General features: G+C 38.5%; 1 protein-coding gene across 2 annotated transcripts in view; it reads left to right on the top strand.

Moving 5' to 3' along the window:
• Positions 1 to 2726, top strand: part of KPNA4 (karyopherin subunit alpha 4) — a 57230-nt gene extending 54504 nt beyond the window's left edge. For both annotated transcript variants that reach the window (XM_047729197.1, XM_047729207.1), the window contains one exon: positions 744 to 2726. In XM_047729197.1, the coding sequence (XP_047585153.1) occupies positions 744 to 842 (99 nt within the window). In that variant the 3' untranslated portion in view covers positions 843 to 2726. The remainder of the gene's footprint in view (positions 1 to 743) is intronic.
• The last annotated feature ends 11920 nt before the right edge of the window (positions 2727 to 14646 follow it).

Genomic DNA, 14646 nt, shown 5'->3' with positions numbered 1-14646 from the left:
ATAGATGATCAACCTAAGTCCTATTTAGAATATAATGCTAGTTAAATCAATCAGAAATAAAATTCAGAAAAACATACTCTCTTAAGCTTTTATCACATGTTCTAAAGTTGGATTTTTGGAAATCCTAATTGTAGTTAGGTATACACAAGACATTACGATTTCTAATACCTTAACATGAAGTTCTCTGTTAATCTCTTAACACTGTGAAAAGAATAATTCAGACGATGAGCATATTTATAAGAACTATAAGGTCAGTGATTTTTGTGGTATTTCAAAAAAGAACCTGTAGATATATCATACTCATTATAGCACAGCTATTATTTTACTGTTTTAAGCCCAGATGTCATTTGTCTCCAGTTGCTAGTAAAAAATTAACTAAAGATTACATTTACTCTCCAAAAGTGACAGCATTAAGTTTTTTAATGTCATCAACTTTTATCTATTTGCCCAGGTAAAAGGTATGTTAGAGTATCCTCTCAGTTTGAGGTGTAGGACCATCTCCAGTTTATTACTTATATTTCACTCTTTTGGAAGATACCTATCTTGCATATTCTCTTAAGTTTCCTCTCATTTTGGTGTCCTCCAAGAAAAAGCCTTCACGAAGTGTTTCTAAAGAGGTGGTAGGACAATGTTGGCTCTCATCATCTCTCTCATAGTTTCTTATGGAAATGAGAATATTTCTATAATGTTATTTATGTAACCTTTAAAACTAATTATCACTTATTTTTTCTTTTTTCCTTTAGATTGATGAAGATCCTAGCCTTGTTCCAGAGGCAATACAAGGTGGAACATTTGGTTTCAATTCATCTGCCAATGTACCAACAGAAGGGTTCCAGTTTTAGAAAGATGTTGTGGAAGTTAGGTACAATGCAGCACTGAGATATATATATATATATACATATATATAAAAAGGTTTGATCCATCAAGCTTGGCTCATGGGATCTGCTGCTGCATTAAATCGGGAAAGAAAATGTGAAGATTTCATTTGGAATCACAGAAAATGCCCAAATGAGGTCAAGATGGCGAGTGGGTGCGAGTGAGAATGAGTGGCAAAATGTAACGAAAACTTTACATGAATGCTTATTTAGGTTGTTCAAAGTAAAAAGGGCTACAGGTCACAGATCTTCAGTGCCTGAGAGGGAACATTGACTTACTCTGTATCATTTGAGGGGAAAGTGCAGTACTGTCATCTTCAAGCCTTGTAAGCATAAAAGAGGATACGATGCCCATATAAGTCAAAGGAAACCGAGCCCAGGCCTTGCTATGAAGCAGTGTGTGAGTGGACAATGTTGAATGAATGTCTGGCTCAGTGATAGGGAGTCAGGTTCATCTTTCAAATCTAGGGCTCTTCACTCATGAAGCAGACTCCTAGTCCTGGAGTGACTGTGTACGAGAGTATGGTTGTGGTGCTGTATGTGAACGCATGCAAGCTTGATTCGCCTTCAGGGGGCTGATAACAAACCTAGTAAATCATCAAAGTGAGATCATAAGTGTTAATGTACACTGGACATGAAAACAAAGACCGGTTTAGCAGCAGACATTGGTTTACTCTGCAGCCTGTGTTTTCTACTCCCCCTCTTCCCTTTACCCACCCCCCTCCTTTTTTTTTTTTCTTTTTAGTTTTTATTTACTTTACCTAGTATGGCTTTTTAGTTGCTTTTCAAGTCAGAAAACTTTTCAGGAAGGTTTCCCTGTGCATTTGCACCAGATGAATGTTTGATGCTATGAAAAGCTTTCCATATCATCAAAACTAATTTGTGTAGATTTTTGCATGAAAAAAATCATAAATTTCCCTCAAAATAGACTGTGTTGCAGTACACAAGTTGCCATAATAGTATAAAACAGTAAAATGTGCTTTAAAAAGCCATCCTTTTCATTTTCAGAGATAACATAAAGATCTTTGCATGAGGTAAATCTACAGCATAGTTCATTTTTAGATTTTGTTGAGTCCTGTAAAGAAGAAGAAAAAAGTTTCAGTTGTGGTAGAATACCGTGCTGTGTTTAAATGTTACTTGTTTTCAAACTTTGTTTTCTATGAAAATGATATGGAAACTTCTAAAATGGAATTTGGTGCATATGTACTGCTGAATAAAGACCGATGAAGAGGTTTGAGTAGATGTACAAATCAAGTAATGGTTTGAACACCTTTAATAATATGCCTAATCTGTTCAATTGTTTTAGAATCTTTTTATCTTAGATGTAGGCAGCCATGAACAATCTATTTTGAGCCACTTTAGGGAGAAAACTTTGTATTTTTAAAACTTGCATAAAAGTTATGCAAGTGGTTTTTATAAATTGGAATAATACCTCAGTTTTGAGGTTATGCACACTAAATTAAATGTGACATAAATTAATTTGTACAAAAAGAACTCTTTATAAGGTGGCTCATTGTAGGAAATCCTGTGCCTTCCCCTTTGAGCACAAGTGTTGCATGAACAACAGTTTGCTATAAAAAACATACCAGATTAGCCACCATTAGCATCTATATCTACTTTGTGTTTAAAATCAACTGGTAATTCTGAAACACTGTAGAATGGATAAAAATTATTTTGTGATCATAACTCTTTGTTGAACTAGAGTATTTTTGCAGCATTCCTTGTCATCAGAAACATGGTTAAAGTTTAAAACTAGAAGCAGCAGAAAACTAGCTTGTAAAATTTATCCAAGTAGAATGCAGGCTAGGCTGTCTTGGGGAAATAAACATTAAAACTTAAAGCAATGTTTTACATGGGGTGTGTGTGTGTGTGCTATTTGGATTTTAATATATATAAATATAAACGTAAAGTTAGAGTGTAAATCAATGGCTTATTTTAGATTTTTCTTAAGCGTTTGACCTAGAACCAACATAACAAGAAATTTTTTCAATTCTGTACTTTCAGTATAGACATACTAATATTCTAACTCACTGGATCTGTTCAGGTGACACTGTCTTTGGTTCTGGTTTCTCCCTGTCCAGCCCAACATTTTGACCTCTTTATTATTCTTCTAGCAAAGTGGACTGAGAGAGACTATTTGAACTATATTTTACATATTACTATGACTTCAACACATGGCTATAAATGGCAGATTACACACAGAGCTTGTTTTTTTATGGAAGGCTTAAATTAACAGAAGTTGACCATAACAGTTGTTTGTATAATCCATGTTTCTTAGTAAACAGATCTAGCTCAAAGTAAGGTTATAATGTGCTAAATGAGTCCATAAAATAGTTAATCCTATAATACATCCTAGTTGTGGATGATAATCAACATCTGTGAATACAAGGGCTACCTGATAGTCTAAATATTTCATTTCTACCTGTGGTCTCATACAGGACACTGATTTTGTAATAGAATGCTTGGAGGGATTTTTCGTTGTCTGAAATTTGTTTAAGCACAGTTAACAGTTCATCATAGTTAGCAGATTTAAACACAACTCTTTGTTTATTCTCCACTGATTAAGAAACTTTATTCATTTTTAACATAGAACATTATTTGTGAGGAGGGAGAAAAATGGAATAGTAAGTCTTTAATAAGCTTAGTGTTCCTGGCTTTTCATGTCTTAAACTGCTTTTTCAGAGCATCAAGCCCTTCTCAAGTTGTATAAAAATGAGAATGTTCTATTACAAATGTGTGAGTAGCCCTAGTCTAAAATATATCTTTAAAGATATTTTTTCTTCTCTAATTTGTCTCATAATGGAATTAGTACTTTCCACATTACTTTGAACCAAAACCAGAACATTCCTATAAGTAAAACTATTGACTAATTATTAAAAATGGATCTGGAAGACTTTTTAACTTTGAGTTTAGGCTTACCTGGTGACTGCATTTCATAGGTTTTTTGTTTCTTAAGAGGTATCATTGCACTGCAAATTGATGGGCTTTATTGTAACATTAATTTGTGGAGTACCCTATTTGGATTCTCCATTACCTCAGTTCCCTCAAGAAAAAAGAAATTGAGCTAAGCTCTGTAATTTAAGAAGTAATGTATCTTCTGTTGCTGTATAACAAATTACCACAAACTTATGGCTTAAACCAACATATATTTATTATTTGATAGTTGCCACAGGTTGGGAGCCCAGGTGCAGATTAGCTAGATCCAGTGCTCAAGGCCTCACAAGGCGTCAGTCAAGTTTCAGCCAGAGCCACAACCTTTGAAGGTCAGGGTCCTCTTCGATGCTTGTGTGGCAGAACCCGTTTCTGGCAGCTGTAGAATTCAAGGCAGCTTGCTGCTTCAAGGCTTGCAGGAGAATCTGATTTCAGAAAAGGCCCTAAACCTTTTTTGAGGGCTCACCCGATTAAGTCAGGCTCACCCAGGATAATCTCCCTCTTGACCTCAAAGCCAGACTGATTGGTACCTTAATTACACCTGCAAAATCCCTTCCCCCTTGTCCTATACTGTAACCTATAATATCTATCATATTCACAGATCTTGCCCACACTTGGGGAAAGGGGATTATAAAGGGCATGTGCATCAGGGGATCTTGGGAGCCATCTTAGAGTTTTGTCTACCACAAAGGAGTATCAGTCTTTAGATCCCAGAGCAATTTAGAAGTGATCCTCTAGTATATTGCAAGTTTGTTTTTGGACAACCTATAAGAATTTAGTGCAAGCTCTGGACCAGCTTCTTCCCAAAATGCATAAGTAAAACAGCTTTAGGGACTCAGGAGTCTGAATTTCTGAGTAGAAATGGTCTGTCATAATCCTCCCCTTTAAATGATTGCCAAGAGGTGACTTGTCCAGGGTCCCACAGAGTTTTGAAATACTTGATTGCTTTTTGAGTTTTCAAAATTAAATCATTTGTTGTAGAAATTAAGGTGGTGAGCTACAAATAGGCCAATTTAGCTTCAATCAAAAGCAGTTACCAGTTAACTTTTGAGGTTTGGTGAATTATTTACTTCCTAAGTATAAAAGTTCAGTTGTTGTCTATTTTGAAGGTCATGATATCTGGTAAATTTTTGTACCTTTTTACTTCTTGATTATTTTATTCCTTGGCAAAATTCATTAAATGTCAGCTAGTAATTTAATATGACTTGGAAAGAAAAATTTGCCCAGACATCCATTCCCATACTCCGAAATAGCCAATCCATGCCTAACTTGATGTTTTGAACATTTGAAGGAGAAAATTGTTTTCTTTTTAATAAATAAGCACACTGAGTTTCCTGGCTGGCATAGTTGGTGGACCATATCACTCTTGATCTTGGGGTCATGAGTTCAAGCCCCACCTCAGGAGTGGAGATTACTTATAAATAAATGAGGGATGTCTGGGTGGCTCAGTCAGTTGGGTCATGATCCCTGGGTCCTGGGATTGAGTCCTGACCCGGGCCTCTTGCTCAGCGGGAGCCTGCTGCTCCAAATCTGCCTGCTGCTCCCTCTTGTGCTCTTTCTCTCTGACAAGTAGATAAAATCCTTTAAAAATAAATAACCCATACTTTAAAAGTTCATCTACAAACCTTAAGAAAATTAGCACATTAAAGTATGTTTTTTAAAAAAAGTAGGGTAATAAAAGTTACACTAGATCCCTTTAAGCAAAATCAGGGTGCACATTGACAGCCTTATAATCCAAATTCCTAAATTAAAGGGAGACTTTAAAAATGAAGATCTGTCAAGTCTGTGTTAACAGTGTGACCAGAAGCAAATGGGCTGAGTACAGTGTCGAATTGCATATTAGCACAGCAGCAACGTACAAGGAAGATAGATTTAGTATTTTTCCCTAAGACTTACCCTAGCAGTTCCATTAGTTTTTAATACTCCCTTTAAATGCAGGCCCTTTAGGTGGCAAATTTGGTTCAGAATATCCATCTTAAATTGTACTGTTTATAAATAATACGACAGCTGGTAACTTGTGAATAAGGGCAGCTGAAAGATTGTTTCCAATCTACCCCTTACCAGAAGACTACTTTATCATTGCTTATATTTTTGTGTCGGTTTCTGCCTTTACAGACTTTGTATCTTGCACCTCTAAATACGCTGCTTACGCCAGGTTACTTAGCTTTTCCAAACCATCAATTCTTCCAGTTTTATTCATGAAGAGTTTTTTAAAGCTTTTATTTATTTGACAGAGACACAGTGAGATAGGGAACATATGCAGGGTGGGGCAGGGGAGGGAGAAACAGGCTTCCCGCCAAAAGGGAGCCTGACGTGAGGCTCGAACCCAGGACCCCGGGATCACGACCTGAGCCAAAGGCAGACACCCAACAACTGAGCCACCCAGGTGCCCCATCATGAAGAAATTTTTTACAATCTTTTCCACTTTAGTTTTTCTGTTACTCTGGAAAGCATGAATCCTATTTTCCCTGCCCAGATCGTACTTCTATTTTGTATAGCTGATGGATTCCTTGATATTCTCTAACTTTACCTGAGACTTCATCTGTTTTTACTCCAAACAACTGTTAAAAATGTCTAATCAAAAAAATATAATAATCTACTTAAATCTCTTATCATTTTTGGGGCACCTAGATGGCTCAGTGGGTTAAAGCCTCTTCCTTTGGCTTAGGTCATGATCCCAGGGTGCTGGGATCGAGCCCCATATCTGGCTCTCTGCTCAGCGGGGAGCCTGCTTCCCCCTCTCTCTCTGCCTGCCTCTCTGCCTACTTGTGATCTCTCTATCAAATCAATAAATAAAATCTTTAAAAAAAAAATCTCTATCATTTTTGTGATGCTCCCTATCTCTAGTTGTTTGCCTTCTGGATAATTCATTCAGCATCCTGTCTTCTCCATTCCTGTCTTTGGAGCCTTGTGAGAGCCACCTTTCCCCCATCCTCTGTACATAGTTACCATTTCACTCTGTACACATACTAATCAATGCTAAATATCCAGCTCTTGGACTCAGGGGAGGGTGTTTTTATCTCAAAACCCTCCCATTTTGGCTTATAATTGTGGGATTGGGAAGCAATCAACATAGGCTTATTTTCTCCCACCATAATACATACTTTTTTTGTTTTCTACAAGTTGTCCCCTTGTTCAACTCATAAACGTAAAACTTACCTATTATGGATATTTTCTACCTCCAACCACTTAACTTTGTACTGCCACTGTGCTCTCCCCATAAAAGTTAATATTCTGCCTCAAATCTATTAGCTCCCAGGGTGGTCTTTGGGGTGTCCCATTTTTGTAACTGTGTACCTGGTGCATTAAAACTGGTCTTTAGGGGCGCCTGGGTGGCTCAGTGGGTTAATAAGCCTCTGCCTTCGGCTCAGGTCATGATCTCAGGGTCCTGGGATCGAGTCCCGCATCAGGCTCTCTGCTTGGCAGGGAGCCTGCTTTCTCCTCTCTCTCTCTCTGTCTGCCTCTCTGCCTACTTGTGATCTCTCTCCGTCAAATAAATAAATACAATATTAAAAAAAAAAAAAAACAACTGGTCTTTAGTTCCTTTTCACCCCCTTTGAACCAATTCAGGATGGTTATAGGATAGCTGTTAAGGAGCTGTTAAGGTACTTAAGTTTAGTAACCTTGTTCCAGTATGAGTCAACTAGTGCTCAGAGAACTAAAGAGAACTAAAAAGTTGCTTTCCTGTTCTCTATCCCCATGTTCCTCCTTTTGCAGTTGGGCCCAGCTGCCAAGAGGCAGTAGTTTCTGAGTGTCCTTTTCGCATCCTGATTTTCTCAGCTCCACAGTTCATACCTTGAATTTTCCAGTCTCCTTCCGGAAGCTGAATTTGTCCAGGACTGTCTGCTAACCTTGCCATCCCCATTAACTTATTTTGTAATGCGTGTCTTACATTTATGGGAATTTTTCAGTCTGTGGAGTCTGTCAGTCATTGGTCTTCTCACATCAGCGTTACTCCATCTTCCTTTCCACCGGATTGTAAGCTGCTTAGGGCAAGATCTACATATAAACAAAGCTCCATAAACCCCCATGAAGGTGCCTTGAGTTCTATGAAGGTTTACAGTGATAATGATGCAGCCTCTCTGACAAACTGATTGTAGGGACTACTTCTAAAAATCATCCTTGTATCTGGAATTTAAAAATTTGCCTCATTGCACATGAGGTTCAGAATGCTTCCAGTCAGAAGGAAAGATATTTCATCCCTTGCCAGATGAATGGTCATTTCTTCATTTTTTACGTTTTACCCAATGTAGGATCTGGATATCTGACATACATAAGGTCTTGAAAAGGATCTTTGTGGGGTTTTCAAATACTGGTTTTACATACTATGAAGCAGAGGCAGCCTACTTTCTTAATACTGATGTAATTTTTTTAAACATGTACTTTATTGAAATAACTTTGCATCGTATTAGTAGCTGTTTACAAAGAAGCTATCCAAACCGTAACGGTAAGTGGTTGCTGTTTTAGTCTATCTGTAGAACAAAATTAATAGAATGCTATTTTGGTTATTGATGTTGCAAGTATTCATTGATTGAAACAATTTTGTAAGATTTCTTTTGCCTGAGTAACAGTTATACAAATTTTAGTTTCTAGAAATAATTAGGAGCAAGCACAAGGAACTCCCTCAATTTTGTCTAGTCCCAATCAAAACAATTCTGATAATCATCATGGTGTTTACCCATTCTTTTCCTGCTATCGCAGAGGCCTTCGCTACAAATTAAGACCTTGGCCCATTTGGTAATCTGGCTTCGTTCTTAATTATTGTGGGACCTTGTGAAGTTATTTTATCTCTGTGTGCTACTGTTTCTTCATCTGAAAAGTGGAAAATAATCATAATGCCTACTCAGTGGGTTATTTGACAGCTTAAAAGAGTTATTAGTCCATGTAAAACGGGCACCTAGGTGGCTCAGTTAAGTATGTGCCTTCTGGCTCAGGTTGTGATCAGAAGGTTCTGGGACCGAGTCCCTCATTGGGCTTCCTGTTCAGTGGGGAGTCTGCTTCTCCCTCTGCCCCTCCCCCCTGCTCTTGCTCTCAAATGAATAAATAAAACATCCTTTTTAAAAATTTCATGTAAAACACTTTGAATATCCTAGGTAGATAATAAGCACTACAGCTGCTAGGGGAAATTGCCTTTAACTTTAATTGCAAATAAACCGAGAAGCTCTTTTCATCTTTATATTTGATAAATATCTGAGAACCCACATTGGACTAGGCATTAAATCAGTAGCTTGGGATATAAAGCCAATTAAAATGTAGACTCGCTCTCGGTTTATGGAGAGAGACACAGTCATAAGTGGATAAATGAAAAGCAGTAAATACAATGATAGATGTACATGATACCTTTGTTAGACCCCACTGTTCGGTGACTGTATGACAGCATTTGATGGAGCACACAAAATTAGACTTATTATCTCTGGATTCACTTCTCTCCATCTTCAGACTTTTCTTCACCTATTCAGACTTAATTTTATTCAAACCCTCAACCTCTGCCTCCCCCTCATTCTTAGTAGATGGCCTTTCCTATTTGGGAGGCGGGGTGGGGGTGGGGTCCGTGGCAAAGAGAACTATATGGGAGGAACTCCTCAGCTCACTTCCAGATTAGAAATCCACATATAGGGGCACCTGAGTGGTTCAGTCAGTTGAGCAGCTGACACTTGATTTTGGCTCAGGTCATGATCTCAAGGTCATGGGATCAAGCCCCATGTCAGGCTCCATGCTGCATGTTGAATCCACTTGGGATTCTCTCCTCTCCCTCTGCCCCTTCCCCTGCTCACGTGCTCTCTCTTTTAAATAAATAAAATCTTTTAAAAAAAATAGCATAGATAATTCATCCATTTCTTTCTGCTCTGTTTAAGAAGATACCTCTCTTCATAACCAGGGCAGTCCCATTGTCTGGAATTCTATTTCTTGCTATTTCTCAGGAATCTCACACTATGAATTATAGCTTTTCTTTCTATCCAGCTATTCTTCAGTGTGATTTTTTAATGTGATTCTATCAACGTTTAAACATGCTCAATTATTTCCTGTCTTAAAACAGAAGTGCAACACTACCATTCCATGGAGCTACTACACCATCCTCACTTTACTATCAAAGCCCAAGTTCTCTTGAGAAGTTTGCTTGCTCACTCAGTTGCTCACGTCTCATTCACTTTCAACCCATTACTATCTCCTTTGCCCCATAATTTTATAAAGCCCTTGACAAATCACCAGTGCCTACATTTCATTAAATTAAATGGGCAGTTTTTCTCTTTTTTTTTCTCTTTATCTTGACTCAGAAACATTAGATGTTTGACAACTAGATTTTCACAATGCCTCATTGTTTTTCCTCTTTGATCATTGCTACCTCTTCTCATGCCATCCAGACCTTAGCCAACATTTTGTCTCCTTTCTAGAAATCTATCTTTCTAGTCATTAAATGCTTAAAGAGTTTATAAAGATTTTATTTATTTATTTGACAGATATTACAAGTAGGTGTGGGGGGGTTGGGGAGTAGGCTGCCTGCTGAGCAGAGAGCCTGATGCAGGACTCGATCCCAGGACCCTGGGATCATGATCTGAGCCAAGGGCAGAGGCTTTAACCCATTGAGCCACCCAGATACAGTGGCCAAACTTAAATGACCATCTATGACATGCCCACTGATCCTCAATTTAGTGTCAGCTTTCTCTGAAATCACCCTACTGCCTCCTAGTTCCCATTGTATATTCTTTCCTCCTTTGTTGAAGATTAATTGACCATATAATTGTGGATTCATTTTTGGGTTTTCTATTCTGTTGATCTATGTGTCTATTTTTGTGCCAGTACCATACTGTTGATTACTACAGCTTTGTAATATAACTTGAAATCTGGAGTTGTGATACCTCCAATTTCATTTTTCTTTTTCAAAATTGCTTTGGCTTTTTGGGGCCTTTTGCTTCCGTACAAATTTTAGAATTGTTTGTTCTAGTTCTGTAAGAAATACTGTTGTCATTAAAAAAAAATTTTTTTATATACAAATAAAGCCTTAGGGCACAGGTGATTCAAGAATAAATACAGAAGGCTACCAAGGGTAGAACAGGACCTTTACATTTTCAAAGGCGAATCATGTGGGGACAGATTGTTGATACAGGGCATTCTTGGCCAAGGGAATTCCGAACCCGCATACAAACTTGAATGTGGAATAAACATGGTGTGTCCTATCCGGGGCCTGGTTAGTGAGCTATGGTGCCAGTCCCATACTCAGCAGGGCCCTGTGCTTGGCCTAAAACAGTGCTGTCGCCACCTGACATTTTCATCATTTTTTTCTTTTTGTAATTAATATATAATGTATTATTTGTTTCAGGGGTACAGGTCTGTGATTCATCAGTCTTTTACAACAACCAGCACTCACCACAGCACATACCCTCCCCAATGTCCATTACTCAGTTATCCCATCCCCCAACCTACCAACCCTCTAGCAACCCTTCGTTTGTTTCCTAAGATTAAGAGTCTTATATGGTTGACAAGCTGTTGGCATTTTGATAGGGATTGCACTAAATTTGCAGATTGCTTTAGGGAGTATAGACATTTTTAATAGTATTTGTTCTTCCAATCCATGAGCATGGAATGTCTATTCATTTCTTTGCATTATCTTGAATTTCTTTAATTATTATTTTATAGTTTTCAGAGTACAGGTCTTTCACCTCTTTGGTTAAGTTTATTCCTAGATAGTTTTTTGGTTTTGGTACAGTTGTACATGGGATTGTTTCTTAATTTCAGATTCTGCTCCTTCATTATTAGTGTATAAGAATACAACGGATTTCTGTACATCGATTTTGTATCCCGCAACTTTACGGAATTCATTTTTCAGTTCTAGTAATTTTGGGTTGGGGTCTTTAGGGTTTTCTATGTATGGTATCATGTCTTCTGCAAATAGTGGAAGTATTACTTCTTCCTTACCAATTTGGATGCCTTTTATATTTTTCTTGTCTGATTGCTATGGCTAGGCCTTTCAGGAGTACTATGTTGAATAAATTTGAGAGTACACATCCTTGTTTTTTTCCTGAACTTAGAGGAAAAGTGGTTTTTTCCCTTTGAGTATGATGTTTGCTGTGGGTTTTTCATATATGGCCTTTATTGTGTTATGTTCCCTCTAGACCTACTTTGTTGAAGGTTTTTATCATGAATGGATGTTGTACTTTATCAGATACTTTTTCTGCATCTTTGAAATGATCATATGGTTTTTATCTTTTGTCTTATTGATGTGATGCATCACACTGATTGATTTGTGAATACTGAACAACCCTTACAAAAGACAAACTAATACTCTTGCATCCTGGGAATAAATCTCACCTGATCGTGATGAATTTTTTTTTTTTTTAATGTATTGTTGGATCAGTTTGCTAGTAGTTTGTTGAGGATTTTTGCTTCTGTGTTCATCAGGGATACTCCCTGTAGTTCTCTTTTTTGGTGGTGTCTTTGTCTGCTTTTGGTATCAGGATGATACTGGCCTCAAAGAATGAATTTGGAAGTTTTCCTTCCTCTTCTATTTTTTGGAACAGTTTGAGAATAGGTATTAAATCTTCTTTAAATGTTTGGTAGATTTTTTTTTTTTTAAAGATTTTATTTATCTGACAGAGAGAGATCACAAGTGGGCAGACAGGTAAGCAGAGAGAGAGAGAGAGGAGGAAGCAGGCTCCCTGCAGAGCAGAGAGCCCGATGTGGGACTCCATCCCAGGACCCTGAGATCATGACCTGAGCTGAAGGCAGAGGCTTAACCACTGAGCCACCCAGGTGCCCCGATGTTTGGTAGAATTTGCCTAGGAAACTCTCTGGTCCTGGACTTTTGTTTGTTGGGAGTTCTTTAATTGTTGATTCAATTTCCCTGTTGGTATTTGGTCTGTTCAAATTTTCTATTTCACCCTGCTTCAGTTTTGGTAGGTTATATGTATCTAGGAATTTATCCATTTCTTCTAGGTTGTCCAATTTGTTGGCATAGAGATTTTCATAATATTCTTGTATGCAGTCCTTGCACCAGTTAGTAAAGGTGTAAATGTAAAGGAAAAGTTCTTGAAGGAAATTAAAAGTGCTACTCCAGTGACTACACAAAATGGTAAGAAAGCAAAAACAGCCTTTTGGTGAAATGGAGAGAGTTTCAATGGTCTGGATAGAAGATCAAACCATCTACAACATTCCCTTTAAATCAAAGCCTAATCTGGAGAAAGATCAGTAACTCCCATTAGTTCTCTGAAGGCTGAGAGAGATAAGGAAGCTGCAGAAGAAAAGTTTATGCTAACAGAGGTTGGCTCATGATGGTTAAGGAAAGAAGCGTCTCCATAACATACTACAAAATGAAGCAGCAAGGTCTCATATAGAAGCTGCAGCGTATTATCCAGAAGAGCTAACTAAGATAAGTAATAAAAGTGGCTACACTGAACAACAGATTTTCAGTGTAGATGAAATAGCCTTCTGTTGGAAGAAGATGCAATCTAGGACTTTCATTGCTAGAGAGGAGAACTCAGTGCCGGGTTTCAAACTTCAAAGGACAGGCTGACTCCCTTGTTAGGGGCAAGTGAAACCGGTGGCTTTAAGTTGAAGTCAATGCATATTGGCCATTCTGAAAATCCTAGGGTCCTTAAGAAATATGCTTAATCTGCCCTGCCTGTGTTCTAGAAGGGGAAGAACAAAGTTTGGGTGATAGCACACCTGTTTGCAACATGGTTTACTGAATATTTTAAGCCCTCTGTTGAGACCTTCTTGGGGGAAAAGATTCCTTTCAAAATATGGCATTGAGGGGCGCCTGGGTGGCTCAGTGGGTTAAAGCCTCTGCCTTCAGCTCAGGTCATGCTCTCAGGGTCCTGGGATCAAGCCCTGTGGCGGGCTTTCTGCTCGGCAGGGAGCCTGCTTCCTCCCCATCTCTGCCTGCCTCTCTGCCTCCCTCTCTGCCTACTTGTGACCTCTGTCAAATAAATAAATAAAATCTTAAAAAAGTATATGGCATTGAGGGAGCACCCAAATGCTCTGATGGAGATGTACAATAGGGGCACCTGGGTGCCTTAGTTGAGTGTCTGCCTTCAGCTAGGTCATGGTCCCAGGGTCCTGGGATTGAGCCCAGCATCTGGCTTCCTGCTCAGTGAGGGCCTGCTTCTCCCTCTCCCACTCCCCCTGCTTGTATTCTGTCTCTACCAAATAAATTTTTAAAAAATCATCATTTAAAAAAAAGATGTACAATGATATTAATGTTGTTTTCATGCCTGTGAACACAACATCAGTTCTGTAGTCCATGGATCAAGTCTTATTATTTAAAAAATACATTTTGTAAGGCCATAGATAGGATTCTTCTGACAGATCTGGGCAAAGTAAATTGAAAACCTTCTGGAGAGGATTCACCATTCTAGAACCATTAAGACCATTAGTGATTTATGGGAAGAAGGAAAAATCAACGTGAAGAGTTTAGAAGAAGTTGAACCCTTACAAGTGACTGAGGAATTCAAGACTTCAGTGAAGAAAGTAACTGCAGATGTGGTGGAAATAGCAAAAGAGCTAGAATTAGGAGTGGAGCCTGAAGATGTGGCTGAACGGCTTCAATCTCATGATAAAACTTGAATGGTTGAGGAGTTGCTTCTTACGGATGAACAAAGAAAGCTCTGGGGGCACCTGGGTGGCTCAGTCAGTTAAGCATCTGACTCCTGGTTTGGGCTCAGGTCATGATCTCCGGATTGCGATTGAGCCCCACATCACACTCTGCGCCCATTGTGCAGTATGCTTGGGATTCTCTCCTCCTCCCTCTGCCTCTCCCCCTGGTCTCTCTCTAAAATAAAATCTTTAAGCCTCCCTGCTCAGCGGGGAGTCTGCTTCTGTGTCTCCCCTGCCCCTCCACTCCTGC

Source organism: Lutra lutra, chromosome 1, assembly GCF_902655055.1.
Source record: "Lutra lutra chromosome 1, mLutLut1.2, whole genome shotgun sequence".
NCBI lineage: Eukaryota > Metazoa > Chordata > Mammalia > Carnivora > Mustelidae > Lutra > Lutra lutra.
Note: the sequence above shows the minus strand (reverse complement) of the source record. Positions and strands in the feature narration are given on the sequence as shown.